Source organism: Triticum urartu, chromosome 5A, assembly GCF_056163025.1.
Source record: "Triticum urartu cultivar PI428250 chromosome 5A, HENAU_Tu73, whole genome shotgun sequence".
Taxonomy (NCBI): Eukaryota; Viridiplantae; Streptophyta; class Magnoliopsida; order Poales; family Poaceae; genus Triticum; species Triticum urartu.
In genome coordinates this window covers 599,146,450-599,162,993 of record NC_141877.1, presented here as the reverse complement: position 1 = coordinate 599,162,993, position 16,544 = coordinate 599,146,450, and the positions used below count along the sequence as shown (strand labels likewise).

Sequence of the window (16,544 nt, the reverse complement as noted above, 5' to 3'; positions counted from 1 at the left end):
TCTTTATCGGTCAGACCGCATAACAACATACGTTGTTCCCTTTGTCATCGGTATGTTACTTGCCCGAGATTCGATCGTCGGTATCTTAATACCTAGTTCAATCTCGTTACCGGCAAGTCTCTTTACTCGTTCCGTGATACATCATCTCACAACTAACTCATTAGTTGTAATGCTTGCAAGGCTTAAGTGATGTGCATTACCGAGAGGGCCCAGAGATACCTCTCCGACAATCGGAGTGACAAATCCTAATCTCAAAATACGCCAACCCAACATGTACCTTTGGAGACACCTGTAGAGCTCCTTTATAATACCCAGTTACGTTGTGACGTTTGGTAGCACACAAAGTGTTCCTCCGGCAAACAGGAGTTGCATAATCTCATAGTCATAGGAACATGTATAAGTCATGAAGAAAGCAATAGCAACATACTAAACGATCAAGTGCTAAGCTAACGGAATGGGTCAAGTCAATCACATCATTCTCCTAATGATGTGATCCCGTTAATCAAATGACAACTCATGTCTATGGTTAGGAAACATAACCATCTTTGATCAACAAGCTAGTCAAGTAGAGGCATACTAGTGACATAATGTTTGTCTATGTATTCACACATGTATTATGTTTCCGGTTAATACAATTCTAGCATGAATAATAAACATTTATCATGATATAAGGAAATAAATAATAACTTTATTATTGCCTCTAGGGCATATTTCCTTCAGTCTCCCACTTGCACTAGAGTCAATAATCTAGTTCACATCACCATGTGATTTAATACCAATAGTTCACATCGTCATGTGACCAACACCCAAAGTTCACATCATCATGTGACCAACACCCAAAGGGTTTACTAGAGTCAATAATCTAGTTCACATCGCTTATGTGATTAACACCCAAAGAGTACTAAGGTGTGATCATGTTTTTCTTGTGAGATAATTTTAGTCAATGAGTCTGTCACATACAAATCCGTAAGTATTTTGCGAATTCTATGTCTACAATGCTCTGCACAGAGCTACTCTAGCTAATTGCTCTCACTTTCAATATGTATCTAGATCGAGACTTAGAGTCATCCAGATCTGTGTCAAAACTTGCATCGACGTAACTTTTTACGACGAACCTTTTGTCACCTCCATAATCGAGAAATATTTCCTTATTCCACTAAGGATAATTTTGACCGTTGTCTAGTGATCTACTCTTAGATCACTATTGTACTCCCTTGCTTAACACAGTGTAGGGTATACAATAGATCTGGTACACAACATGGCATACTTTATAGAACCCATGGCTGAGGCATAGGGAATGACTTTCATTCTCTTTCTATCTTCTGCCGTGGTCGGGCTTTGAGTCTTACTCAATTTCACACCTTGTAACACAGCCAAGAACTCTTTCTTTGACTGTTCCATTTTGAACTACTTCAAAATCTTGTCAAGGTATGTACTCATTGAAAAAACTTATCAAGCATCTTGATCTATCTCTATAGATCTTGATGCTTAATATGTAAGCAGCTTCACCGAGGTCTTTCTTTGAAAAACTTCTTTCAAACACTCCTTTATGCTTTGCAGAATAATTCTACATTATTTCCGATCAACAATATGCCATTCACATATATTTATCAGAAATGTTGTAGTGATCCCACTCACTTTCTTGTAAATACAGGCTTCATCGCAAGTCTGTATAAAACTATATCCTTTGATCAACTTATCAAAGCATATATTCCAACTCCGAGATGCTTGCACCAGTCCATAGATGGATCGCTGGAGCTTTCACATTTTGTTAGCACCTTTAGGATTAACAAAACCTTCTGGTTGCATCATATACAACTCTTCTTTAATAAATCCATTAAGGAATGCAGTTTTGTTTATCCATTTGCCAGATTTCATAAAATGCGGCAATTGCTAACATGATTCGGACAGACTTAAGCATAGATACGAGTGAGAAAATCTCATCATAGTCAACACCTTGAACTTTGTCAAAAACCTTTTTCGACAAGTCTAGCTTTGTAGATAGTAACACTACTATCAGTGTCTGTCTTCCTCTTGAAGATCCATTTATTTTCTATGGATTGCCGATCATCGGGCAATTCCACCAAAGTCCATACTTTGTTTTCATACATGGATCCTATCTCAGATTTCATGGCCTCAAGCCATTTCGCGAAATCTGGGCTCATCATCGCTTCCTCATAGTTCGTAGGTTCATCATGGTCAAGTAACATGACCTCCAGAACAGGATTACCGTACCACTCTGGTGCGGATCTCACTCTGGTTTACCTATGAGATTTGGTAGTAACTTGATCTGAAGTTACATGATCATCATCATTAGCTTGCTCACTAATTGGTGTAGTAGTCACAGGAACAGATTTCTGTGATGAACTACTTTCCAATAAGGGAGAAGGTACAATTACCTTATCAATTTATACTTTCCTCCCACTCACTTCTTTCGAGAGAAACTCCTTCTCTAGAAAGTATCCATTCTTAGCAACAAATGTCTTACCTTCGGATCTGTGATAGAAGGTGTACCCAACAGTCTCCTTTGGGTATCCTATGAAGACATATTTCTCCGATTTGGGGTTGAGCTTATCAGGATGAAACCTTTTCATATAAGCATCACAACCCCAAACTTCAAGAAATGACAACTTTGGTTTCTTGCCAAACCACAGTTTATACGGTGTCGTCTCAACGGATTTAGACGGTTCCCTATTTAACGTGAATGCAGCTGTCTCTAATGCATAACCCCAAAACGATAGTGGTAAATCGGTAAGAAACATCATAGATTGCACTATATCCAATAAAGTACGGTTACGACGTTCGGACACACCATTATACTGTGGTGTTCCAGGTGGCATGAGTTTGTGAAACTATTCCACATTGTTTTAATTGAAGGCCAAACTCGTAACTCAAATATTTTACTTTTGCGATCATGTCGTAGAAACTTTTATTTTCTTGTTACGATGATTCTCCACTTCACTCTGAAATTCTTTGAACGTTTCAAAGGTTCAGACTTGTGTTTCATCAAGTAGATATACCCATATCTGCTCAAATCATCTGTGAAGATTAGAAAATAACGATACTTGCCGTGAGCGTTAACACTCATCGGACCACATACATCAGTATGTATTATTTCTAATAAGTCAGTTGCTCGCTCAATTGTTCCGAAGAACGGAGTCTTAATCATCTTGCCCATGAGGCATGGTTCGCAAGCATCAAGTGATTCATAATCAAGTGATTCCAAAAGTCCATCAGCATGGAGTTTCTTCATGCACTTTACACCAATATGACCTAAACGGCGGTGCCACAAATAAGTAGCACTTATCATTATTAACTTTGCATCTTTTGGCTTCAATATTATGAAAATGTGTATTACCATGATCGAGATCCAACAAACCATTTTCATTGGGTGTATGACCATAGAAGATTTTATTCATGTAAACAGAACAACAATTGTTCTCTAACTTAAATGAATAACCGTATTGCAATAAACATGATCAAATCATATTTATGCTCAACGCAGACACCAAATAACACTTATTTAGGTTCAACACCCCGAAAATATAGGGAGTGAGCGATGATGATCATATCAATCTTGGAACCACTTCCAACACACATCGTCACTTCACCCTTAACTAGTCTCTGTTCATTCTGCAATTCCCGTTTCGAGTTACTACTCTTAGCAACTGAACCAGTATCAAATACCGAGGGGTTGCTATGAACACTAGTGAAATAAACATCAATAATCTGTATATCAAATATACCTTTGTTCACTTTGCCATCCTTCTTATCCGCCAAATACTTGGGGCAGTTCCACTTCCAGTGACCAGTCCCTTTGCAGTAGAAGCACTTAGTCTCAGGCTTAGGACCAGACTTGGGCTTCTTCACTTGAGCAGCAACTTGCTTCCCGTTCTTCTTGAAGTTCCCCTTCTTCCCTTTACCCTTTTTCTTGAAACTAGTGGTCTTGTCAACCATCAACACTTGATGCTTTTCTTGATTTCTACCTTCGTAGATTTCAGCATCACAAAGAGCTTGGGAATTACTTTCGTCATCCCTTGCATATTATAGTTCATCACGAAGTTATACTAACTTGATGATGGTGACTAGAGAATTCTGTCAATCACTATTTTATCTGGAAGATTAACTCCCACTTGTTTCAAGCGATTGTAGTACCCAGACAATCTGAGCACATGCTCACTGCTTGAGCGATTCTCCTCCATCTTTTAGCTATAGAACTCGTTGGAGACTTCATATCTCTCAACTCGGGTATTTGCTTGAAATATTAACTTCAACTCCTGGAACATCTCATATGGACCATGACGTTCAAAACGTCTTTGAAGTCTCGATTCTAAGCCGTTAAGCATGGTGCACTAAACTATCAAGTAGTCATCATATTGAGCTAACCAAACGTTCATAACGTCTGCATCTGCTCCTGCAATAGGTCTGTCACCTAGCGGTGCATCAAGGACATAATTCTTCTGTGCAGCAATGAGGATGTTCCTCAGATCACGGATCCACTCCGCATCATTGCTACTAACATCTTTCAACTCAGTTTTCTCTAGGAACATATCAAAAAATAAAACAGGGGAGCTAAACGCGAGCTATTGATCTACAACATAGATATGCTAATACTACCAGGACTAAGTTCATGATAAATTAAAGTTCAATTAATCATATTACTTAAGAACTCCCACTTAAAAAGACATATCTCTAATCCTCTAAGTGATCACGTGATCCAAATCAACTAAACCATAACCGATCATCACGTGAAATGGAGTAGCTTTCAATGATGAACATCACTATGTTGATCATATCTACTATATGATTCACGCTCGACCTTTCGGTCTCAGTGTTCCGAGGCCATATCTGCATATTCTAGGCTCGTCAAGTTTAACCTGAGTATTCTGCGTGTGCAAAACTGGCTTGCACCCGTTGTAGATGAACGTAGAGCTTATCACACCCGATCATCACGTGGTGTCTGGGCACGACGAACTTTGGCAACGGTGCATACTCAGGGAGAACACTTTTATCTTGAAATTTTGTGAGAGATCATCTTATAATGCTACCGTCAATCAAAGCAAGATAAGATCCATAAAAGATAAACATCACATGCAATCAATATAAGTGATATGATATGGCCATTAGCATCTTGTGCTTGCGATCTCCATCTCCGAAGCACCGTCATGATCACAATCATCACTGGTGCGACACCTTGATCTCCATCGTAGCATCATTGTCGTCTCGCCAAACTTATGCTTCTACGACTATCGCTACCGCTTAGTGATAAAGTAAAGCATTACAGGGCGATTGCATTGCATACAATAAAGCGACAACCATATGGCTCCTGCCAGTTGCCGATAACTCGGTTACAAAACATGATCATCTCATATAATAAAATTTAGCATCATGTCTTGACCATATCACATCACAACATGCCCTACAAAAACAAGTTAGACGTCCTCTACTTTGTTGTTGCAAGTTTTACGTGGCTGCTACGGGCTTAGCAAGAACCAATCTTACCTACGCATCAAAACCACAACACTAGTTTGTCAAGTTGGTGTTGTTTTAACCTTCACAAGGACCGGGCGTAGCCACACTCGGTTCAACTAAAGTTGGAGAAACTGACACCCGCTAGCCACCTGTGTGCAAAGCACGCGGTAGAACCAGTCTCGCGTAAGCGTACGCGTAATGTCGGTCCGGGCCGCTTCATCCAACAATACCGCCGAACCAAAGTATGACATGCTGGTAAGCAGTATGACTTATATCGCCCACAACTCATTTGTGTTCTACTCGTGCATATAACATCAACACATAAAACCTAGGCTCGGATGCCACTGTTGGGTAACGTAGTAATTTCAAAAAAAATTCCTACGCACACGTAAGATCATGGTGATGCATAGCAACGAGAGGGGAGAGTGTTGTCCACGTACCCTCGTAGACCGAAAGCGGAAGCGTTATAACAATGCGGTTGATGTAGTCGTACGTCTTCACGGCCCGACCGATCAAGCACCGAAACTACGGCACCTCCGAGTTCTTGCACACGTTCAGCTCGATGACGATCCCTGGAATCCGATCCAGCAAAGTGTCAGGGATGAGTTCCGTCAGCACGACGGCGTGGTGACAATCTTGATGTTCTACTGTTGTAGGGCTTCGCCTAAGCACCGCTACAATATTATCGAGGATTATGGTGAAGGGGGACACCGCACACGGCTAAGAGATCAATGATCAATTGTTGTGTCTTTGGGGTGCCCCCTGCCCCCGTATATAAAGGAGCAAGGGGGGAGAGGCGGCCAAGGGGAGGAGGCGCGCCCAAGGGGGGCAATCCTACTCCAAGTAGGATTCCCCCCTCTTTCCTAGTCCAAGTAGGAGAGGGGAAGGAAGGGAAGGAGAAGGAGAAGGAAGGAGAGGGAGGAAAAGGAGGAAAGGGGGGCCGGCCCCCTAGTCCAATTCGGTTTGGGCTAGGGGGGCGCGCGCCCTACCTCCTCTCTTCCACCACTTGGCCCATGAGGCCCATTACTTCTTCCTCGTATTCCCGTAAATCCCCGGTACCCCCGAAAATACCCGAATCACTCGGAACCTTTCCGATGTCCGAATATAGTCGTCCAATATATCGATCTTTACGTCTCGACCATTTCGAGACTCCTCGTCATGTCCCTGATCTCATCCGGGACTCCGAACTCCTTCGGTACATCAAAACTCATAAACTCATAATATAACTGTCATTGAAACCTTAAGCGTGCGGACCCTACGGGTTCGAGAACAATGTAAACATGACCGAGACACGTCTCCGGTAAATAACCGATAGCGGAACCTGGATGCTCATTTTGGCTCCCACATATTCTACGAAGATCTTTATCGGTCAGACCGCATAACAACATACGTTGTTCCCTTTGTCATCGGTATGTTACTTGCCCGAGATTCGATCATCGGTATCTTAATACCTAGTTCAATCTCGTTACCAGCAAGTCTCTTCACTCGTTCCGTAATACATCATCTCACAACTAACTCATTAGTTGCAATGCTTGTAAGGCTTAAGTGATGTGCATTACCAAGAGGGCCCAGAGATACCTCTCCGACAATCGGAGTGACAAATCCTAATCTCGAAATACGCCAACCCAACATGTACCTTTGGAGACACCTGTAGAGCTCCTTTATAATACCCAGTTATGTTGTGACGTTTGGTACCATCTTTGATCAACGAGCTAGTCAAGTAGAGGCATACTAGTGACATAATGTTTGCCTATGTATTCACACATGTATTATGTTTCCGGTTAATACAATTCTAGCATGAATAATAAACATTTATCATGATATAAGGAAATAAATAATAACTTTATTATTGCCTCTAGGGCATATTTCCTTCAGTCTCCCACTTGCACTAGAGTCAATAATCTAATTCACATCACCATGTGATTTAATACCAATAGTTCACATCGTCATGTGACCAACACCCAAAGGGTTTACTAGAGTCAATAATCTAGTTCACATCGCTTATGTGATTAACACCCAAAGAGTACTAAGGTGTGATCATGTTTTGCTTGTGAGATAATTTTAGTCAACGGGTCTGTCACATACAGATCCGTAAGTATTTTGCGAATCCTATGTCTACAATGCTCTGCACAGAGCTACTCTAGCTAATTGCTCTCACTTTCAATATGTATCTAGATCGAGACTTAGAGTCATCCAAATCTGTGTCAAAACTTGCATCGACGTAACTTTTTACGACGAACCTTTTGTCACCTCCATAATCGAGAAATATTTCCTTATTCCACTAAGGATAATTTTGACCGCTGTCTAGTGATCTACTCTTAGATCACTATTGTACTCCCTTGCTTAACACAGTGTAGGGTATACAATAGATCTGGTACACAGCATGGCATACTTTATAGAACCCATGGCTGAGGCATAGGGAATGACTTTCATTCTCTTTCTATCTTCTGCCGTGGTCGGGCTTTGAGTCTTACTCAATTTCACACCTTGTAATACAGCCAAGAACTCTTTCTTTGACTGTTCCATTTTGAACTACTTCAAAATCTTGTCAAGGTATGACATACTGATATTTGGGGCCCACCTCAAGGTCATTGAGGAGGTCAAGTCTTTTCTATCTCACAACTTTGAGATGAAGGACCTGGGTGTGGCTGATGTTATCCTGAACATCAAGCTACTAAGAAATTCTGAGGGTGGAATTACACTTTTGCAATCCCACTATGTTGAGAAGATTTTGAGCCATTTTGGATATCCGGCTGTCCTTATGAACTGTGACAATCAAACAGTGATTGCCAAGGCTAAGAGTTCAAAGGACAACATGAAATCCACAAAGCACATAAGAAGAAGATTGAAATCTGTCAGAAAATCAAGAAACTCCGGAGTAATAGCATTGGATTATATCCAGACGGCTAAGAATCTGGCAGACCCTTTTACAAAAGGGCTATCACGGATTGTGATAGAAAATGCATCGAGGGAGATGTGTATGAGACCCACGTAAGTTGCCATGGGGGTAACCCAACCTATGTGATCGGAGATCCCGTGAATTAGGACTTGGGAAAACAATCCAGCGGTCAACTGAGGAAAGTATCCTTAATGAACCCACTCAGTTGGAGATGCACAATACTCTCAATTCTGTAAGGCAGGCTGACTTTTGTCTTAATGTGTTCCAAAGCTTATGTAAGCAAGATGCTAACCTACAGAGCATTCTTTGGAGGAACACACCTATGTGATCCCGACTGCTGGTCACAGTCTATGAGATTGGGTGATCTCTAGGAAGCTTATGAGAAGGTACGGAGTATGACTAATAAGCTCCACCCGTGGGGTTTAGCTTTTGACAGCCAAGTATCAGCTGACAATAGGCGAAACTTCTACACGCCAAACTGACAATTCAAGGCATAGTCCATTGTTCAGTTGTGAAGAAGTCTAATCCTATTGCTCTACGTGGAAGTTCAACTTAACAGTCTCCACTGAAAATTCTGGTAACATTGTTTGGAACAGTTGACACACTTATGTGCCTCGAGATCTGGTGGGGGATTGATGGATTATGGATGGGCTTAGGCCCATATAAGACAATAATTCCTAGTTAATCTCTAAGGCCCATGCATGTGTACGGCAAGTGGTGGGAAGTGTGGAAAGTTTAGTCCCATACTGCTACAGTAAGAAGAGTGAGACCTCTTTATAAGGGTTGCTCTATCACTTGCTATTGGGAGCTTGGGAATAGGAGCTGTACACGCGCGCTCCTCCTCCTCCGCCACCCGCCTCGCCTCGCCTCGTCATGACGCGAGCGCGCCGCGGGTTGCAGGAATGAGCCGAGCTGAATCTTATTTGCGCTGGCCAGTGGAGTGAACCCTAACTCAGTTCACTCACTCCCTCTCGTACAACCCTAGCCGTCATCTACTGTTCCTCTCTCTGTGCTGCTTCCGGCGATCCCATCTCGACGACCGCGTGCACGGTTGGTCGGGAAAGCAGGTGCCTCCAGAACCCTGTCGTTCGAGATCCTGCCCGGGAGAACGGCAATAAGGTTTTCGGGGAGCGTCTCGACGCGATTGCTCCTGATCCGTCCCCAACTCCGTTCGCCTCTGCTTCCACTACTTCCTCTGCATCGACACCATGGCCGACGACGCCGCCGCTAAGAAGAAGGCCACGGACGACGCCGAGGCTGCTGCTGCCGCCGCCGCGTTGGCCTGGCCAACCGGAGGGTATGATCTGTTCATCGCTCGTTTACTCGTACTTATGCTAGCCGTATATGTGCTGCTCATAGAAGGTTCGATTCTATGTTCTATACGTGCTAGTATCTTAGGTATTGCTATAAGATGCATACCTTTTATGTCATGCTTACTGTTTACTCATGGATTAGATTAGTCGGAAAAGTGCTAATATTTCCAACACCATGCACACATCTTCAGATTTTTTAAGATCTCACAGGGAGATGGCTGGCGACTGTAAATAAAACTTGAAAAGCATCATATCTCAAGAAGGAAATCTGTTATGGAGAGAACTTTTTGTTACAGGTTTTATAGGAGGGGAATAGCAGGGTGTAGAGTAGAGGACATACTATCAGCAGCAACAAAACCAAATGACTTTCTAAATTGGTAGGTCTGTTGTTGGATTATAAGGCTCGTAAAGATGTTAGGGCTTTACGATTTGTAAGTGCGAAGTCTAATCTCAGAAAAATACTCATCTAAAAATCTTTGGCACCTGCATTTTACCAAGGAATGTGCTAGTATCATTTGTTTCAACGGGCTTTTCCAGGAAGGTGCTAGCGTCACATGCAGACAGGCAAGCAGTAGGGCATGTCAGGAACATTGCACTTGACTTGAGCTAAACGAAATTTGACTACTGAAACCAGTCATACATGCCCAAGTGAAGAGCATGGTCTGCATTAAGCAGAACAAAAGGGGGCATGCGGCTGTTTGCTAAAAGGCTCCAGGAATAAGCTGCTAACAGATTTGGGGTAACGGAGCTGCACTCAACTCTGATACAGAGCTGTCGGTGTCAGCATCTGAGCTGTCGCTGCTATCATCGACGTTCCACAGAGACTAGCAAGAGCAGCAAAGATTTTTATAGTTTTCCATAGTGCTGCCAGGACTCTTCTCAGATGTTGTCCTTGCAACATGCAACATTTTCCAGGCCAGATCCAAATCTGACCAGAAATCTATAGACCCTCACAAGGACGGCTTCAGTTTGCCTTCCGTTTCGTCACATCCAGACTAATCAACATACAAATGATGGTTTTTACCTTGCATATGCTCGGTCAAGCTTAACTGGGACAAGTATGCAAAGAGATAAAAAACGATGCGATCAACCAAACGCGTGTGTAGAGACTCACAAGGACGGAGATGTGGGAGTCCAAGAAAAACTTGATGAGGGGTCAGGAGGGAGCCCAGTTCATTTTTCTTTTGGCATGCGCTCATTCTAAGGGCCTGTTCGGAGACTCTGTAGTTAAAACTGACGGAGCAGGGTAAAAGAAGCTCCACAGATTCTGAGATTTCAGGGAGCTGGAGGACTGCCAAACAGCTCTTAACTCTGGCATCTGTGAATTAAGTTTCTTTGATCGAATTAAAGAAAGCTATGCTCAGGAAATTAAGGAACGGAAAGAAAGCGATCTAGTCGAAGCTACGGTCGGGATGTTGTATTGTTGTACGGGAAACAAGGACACGACAAATATGGAGATTAACTCTTCTTTTAGAAGGAGAATGGCTATATAAAGTAATGATAAATTCAGTGTAAAAATTTAGGACCCAAAGTGTTGGGGAGTCGCACAATCTGTCTGCATATGCGTGCGATACGGTCCGAGTGTTCTGGATGCGTCAAATTCTTCTCCTAGCAAATCTGAGCAGACGATGTATTTTCAAATTTAAGCATTGGAACGGGCCCACTGGACCTTAGCATCAACAGCCCGAACAAGGCATCCGCCATTTCCTCCCCAACCGCCTCGACTATCTCAGCCCTCGTCACGTCCCGCGCCACGGCTTGGCCCTGACTCACATGCGCACCGGCACCCGCAAGCTTCTTTGATGGCACCGCCTTGGCCGGCGCCTGCCTCTTCGTCTTCTGGACCGGCCGCCTTTCTTCCTCGCCGCCGCGGTGGACGTCGTCCCTGCTCTCGTCGTGATACACTCGGAAGAGAAACCCGAGGGTGCCGTCAGGGTGGCCCTCCAGACCCTCGACGTCGGGACCCTCGGGCTGCGCGGGCAACAACGGCGACCGGAACGCCCACAGCTCGATGACAAAGTGAAGGCCGTCGCTCACCGGCTCCAGCAGCTTGTTCTCGGCCACGAAGTCCTTCCAGCCGGGGCCGATGAAGCGGTACCCGCCGTTGGAGTCGAGGTACTTGAGCTTGAAGTTGAACTGCTTGTCGTGGTCGTCCATGACGCCCACGCTCAGCCCGTCGCCCCACTCATGCACGAAGTATGTCTCCTCCTCGGCCAGGAGCCAGGTGATGGGGTGGGCCTGGATGAACTCGCGCTTGCACGAGAAGAGCAGCCGGTTCTGGTTGCGCTCCACGTCGCTCTTCTGGAGGGTCTTCATGAAGACGAACTGCGGGGCCGTGGCGCCGAGCGACCTCAGGTGCTGCTGCTGCTCCATGCTGAGGCGCAGCGGCCTGTTGACCAGCGGGGCGGCGGCGCCCCGTGCCGGCCGCGGTCCCTTGTTTTTACCGCTATTCCTGTTCCTGTTCTTCTTCTTCGATCCTGCCGCCCCGGCCGCCGACGTGCCGGCTTCCTCGTCCTCCATGCTCGCGTACGCAACGTTGCACGCCGCCACTCGCCTAGGCCGGCTCTGAGCCGGGATCGCGTGGGTGCTGGTGCTGCCCTCGCCCCCGGTGTCCACCATCACCCGTCTCTTCTTCGGCGGGACCACGAACGGATCGCCGGCGCTGCTGCGGTCGCCACCGTCGCTCGTGGGCGCCGCCCTCTTCTTCAACGGCAAGAGGTATTTCTCGACGTGTGGTTGCGCGGCGTGTCGGAAGCCCGACGAGAAGGGATCTCCTGGGGCTTGCGCCATTGGATTGGAGATGCGAGAGTTGGAAGACCTAGTAGTGGATGGTTTTGAGGAGGTTTTGCAATCGGAGCTGACGGGTGTCTCAGGGGCAATATGACGGCCGAAAAAGGGAGGAAGAGATGGATCGGGACTACAACTCCGCTTCAGATACGTACCGTCGTCCGTGGCGTACGGGCCCTGTCTTGGAGAGAGGATAACTGGGGGAGTTGCTGTGTAGGAATAGGACCTCGAGTCCGCTTCAGATAAGTAACCGGCGCTGTCTTGGAGAACTGAGAGAGTCTTTGGAATAGGCCCTGGAATCCGTGCACAATACGAACTCTCTCTGTTCATATTTTCAAAAGAAATATTCTAAAATATTTCAGATACATATATACTCACTCTGTCACAGAAGTTTGTCTTAGATTTGTCTAGATACAGATGTATAGATACATAAATCTAAGACAAGCTTTTTGGGATGGGGTAATATATTATAAAGACATAAAATTACTTTAATGTTTAAAAAAATGTCAACACATTGTAAAAAACAGCTAGTGTACTTTTTAAAAATGTTGATAGCATTCAAAAAATGTTTCTGTAATTAAAAAAACAGATGTTTCCATAAAATGTGTGTGGCATTTTAAAAAATATATATACAATTTGAAAAAATGTTTGCTTAACTAAATTTTTTTTGTATCATTACAAAATGTAAATTACATTTAAAGAAACCACGGAATCTAGAAAACATGCTATATACAATGTAAAAAAATGTATAGTTTAAAGAAAGTTTCTTACAATTCAAAAAAAATCAACGTGCATTATCAATAAAAATTACACCTATTCAGCAAATTTTCAAAGGAAAAATGTATACGAAAAAAGGTTAATCATGCGTTCGAAAATTTTTAAACATGTATAAAGAAAGTTTTAAATGTATACACTAAATGTACAGTGTGTATGGAAACGTATATATCAAAACATATATTTGAAAAAAAATTATCATGTATTGTAAAAATATTAAACAAGTATAATTTTCCAAATGTATACGACGAGTGTACAATGTGTATGAATAATGTAGACATCTGTCGAACAATTTGATAAATTAAAATAAAAATGAAAAAGAGAAAAACAAAACAAAACCGGTGAAAAACAGGAGAAAGAAACAAAGGAAAACAAAATAATCCAAAAGAAGAAGAAAAAAACTATGCAAACGGTGAAAATGATAAGAAAACACATCAGAGAAAGAAAAAAAACTCAAGCTAGAGGCGCTACAGTACTATGCTGGCCCACTCCCCCGTGCCCAGTGGTGAGACCGAGTTATCTATCGGTACGGGTGAGATTTAGTCGGTTTTGTTGGCATGCGACGATGGACTGGTCTAAGGCCCATATGCTTTTGGCCTTTTTCCTGGGTTACGCTCCAGATTATCCGCCACCCGCACGGAGAAAATCATATTCAACGACGGTCAGAGTAACCGAGCTCCAGGGGAGCGGTTACCTTCTGCCCTAAGGCGTGGTCAAATGCTGCTCGCCCCTGGTAGGGGATGAGATCTACTCAGCTTTGAGGATCCCAACTCCTGAGGAGGGTGAGTGGGTCATCTTTGTCTATCACCTCATTTGAGGTCTCCGGTTCCCAATCCATCTCTTTCTTCGGGGCCTATTATTCTTTTATATGGGCTCCAATTCCATCACCTTGCGCCCAATTTCATCCTCCAAATAGCCACCTACATAACCTTCTGCGAGGCCTTCCTTCGCATAGAGCCCCACTTTGGGCTATGACTGAAGTTGTTTTGCATCAAACCGGGGACAACAAGAACAGGCGGGGATGTGCGGCGGCAGCGACGGCCGGGGGGGATGGAAGCGCGAACCGAAGCCGACGGAAATGCATTCGCGCCAAAGGAAAGGGGGCCGGCAAAATCGGATGAAATCCCGTAGATATGGAGGAAATGGGCTCGCGGATTCGGGAACCCAAAAAAAATATTCAAGACAACGCGGTTATTATGCCGGATGGTCCAATTTGCGGGATCTGCGCTTGAGATGCTCTGATCCTTGCGTCTCTCTTCAGACTTCTTCCTCTCCAAGTTGTATCTCTCCTCTCTAATTCCCCGTTCCAAACCCTACAAGCTACTCCCTTCGTCCGAAAATACTTGTCATCAAAATGGATAAAAAGAGGTGTATCTAAAACTAAAATACATTTAGATACATCCCCTTTTATCCATTTTGATGACAAGTATTTCCGAACAGAGGGAGTACCTTGTATCCATGAATTCGTGCTATAGACTAGAGCGTGAGCAGAGAGTTCTGTACATCACACTCCGCGGCACCTTCTGGCTCGAGATTGCCTTGCTCTGGACACTCTGAGTGGCCACCCTCTACGGCGTCCTCGCCCGCCGCCGTTGGGCTGCCACCACCTCCCTCATGGCCGGCGTCTCCACCCTCACCTCCATGGTAACCCTCATCTCTCGCAGCCTCCCCGCTCCGCTCTATTCTTTTTCCATGGGTTGAGAACATGGGCGGCCTCTGCTTCGGATCTGCTGATCTGCAGCATGCAGAGGCCAACTCCGTGGATACCAAGTTTTTCAGTGCCATCAGCTTCAGTGACTAGCACATAAATCACTCTGTGATGGTTGACCTGTATGCCCTTTCGACCGCATTGTCTTGATTCAGAACTTTCAGAGCTAGTGGAAGACTCTGCCCCCGCGTCGCTTCGGCCCCAGGGGCGGCACGGGCGGCGACCCCAGCCACCGAGGCGCTCGGCCCCTTGATCCCCTCCACCCCCTCGTCGTCGCCGGTGCCTCCCGCGGGCAAAGCTCGTGCGGAGCGGGCGGCGGCGGGGTCTCCTCTCGCGCTGGCGGGCGCTGCGGGATGGGGATCTCATGGCGTTGGGCAGCGGCTGGCGTCGGCGAGCAGCCTTGTGCCCTGGTGTGGAGGCGGTGGTCCTACTGCGGCTTGGTGACCTGCAGTGGTTCGGCGGCTTGGCGGTGGCAGCGGGGCTCGGGAGGCTCAATGGGGCGGCGGGCCCCGATCTGACGGAGTGGATCCGGATGGTGGAGGTGCTCTGGCGGCTCTTGGCAGCATGGATCCAGCGGTTGGGGCTGCGGCCGGAGGCTCCTGGCTCTTCGACGGCGGCGCCCCTGCTGCTATTGTGGCTGTGGCAGATGTGCTCGGGTTTCGGCCTGGCAACTCTGCTCGGTGAGATGGGGTGGGGTGGCGGCCCCCCTCCCTGCCTGGTGCTGCGGTGCTGGCCGGCTTGCTAGCCCGGCGTGGCTGGCGACGTGGTGGAGGCTGCCGGGGCGGCGGCCCCGGATTTGGTGGAAGCGGCTTCGGCTGGGGGGGGGGTGCGCGCGTCTGGGCGTGGTGGGTCATGGGATCCCACGACCAGTGCGAGGTTGGCCTTGGCAGGATGGGGTTTGTTGGTTGCGTTGATGCGGGCAGGTGGTGGTTGAGCATCTCCGGGAGAAATCCTGTGTCCGGCCTTTGCCGGATCGGGCGACGGCGACGTCCGTGGGCGTCGTGCTCTTTCTTGGAAGCGTTGCTGTTGTGTGGTGCTCCTCCTCCCTCCCCACGGCCTTGGCTTCGGAGGGAAACCTCAGATCTTCAGGATCGGGCGATGAAGGCGCCTTCACGTCTTCTTCCTCCTTGGGGGCATCGTCTCGGAGCTGGCCACAACCTGGAGACCAGTGGATGGCGGCATCTTCGCCGTGTGGGTTGCGGCATCTTCGCCGCGTGGTTTGCGGCATTTTCGCCGCGTAGTTTGCTGAGGCGGCCATTTCGGGGGCGTGGATTTCTGTTTGGCAATGATGATGGCTCGAGAGGAGCTTTGGTCGCGGCTCAGGCTTCGGTAGTCGGATCTTCCCGGCGTGTCCGAGGTGCTCTTCCGCTGGTTGCTTGGTTGCTTTGAAGTCGGAGCTGCGGTGGAGTGTGTCCAGGCGGTGACGATGACAGGCGCTCGGTGGTCGGTTTCGGAGGGCACGGGCGGTGCAAGTCCTGCATATTTCCCTTGTGATGATCATCGTCAAAGTCGGAGCTGTCGGTTGTTCACGCGTGTGGCCTTCTGTTGGCATATGCCATCATGGTTTTCTGTGCAGCTGTTTGTAGCTCTA

The 16,544-nt window shown here is 46.1% G+C and overlaps 1 protein-coding gene across 1 annotated transcript; it reads right to left on the bottom strand.

The window, feature by feature from the left end:
- Nucleotides 1-11,292: 11,292 nt before the first annotated feature.
- On the bottom strand, nucleotides 11,293-12,485 carry LOC125508565 (uncharacterized). Its single transcript, XM_048673319.2, has one exon. It carries the CDS (start codon nucleotides 12,472-12,474, stop codon nucleotides 11,293-11,295), a length of 1,182 nt encoding a protein of 393 aa, XP_048529276.2. The 5' UTR covers nucleotides 12,475-12,485.
- Nucleotides 12,486-16,544: the final 4,059 nt, after the last annotated feature.

Coding starts and splice junctions, on each gene's coding strand:
- LOC125508565 (XM_048673319.2), bottom strand. CDS start 12,474: ATGGCGCAAGCCCCAGGAGATCCCTTCTCGTCGGGCTTCCGACACGCC.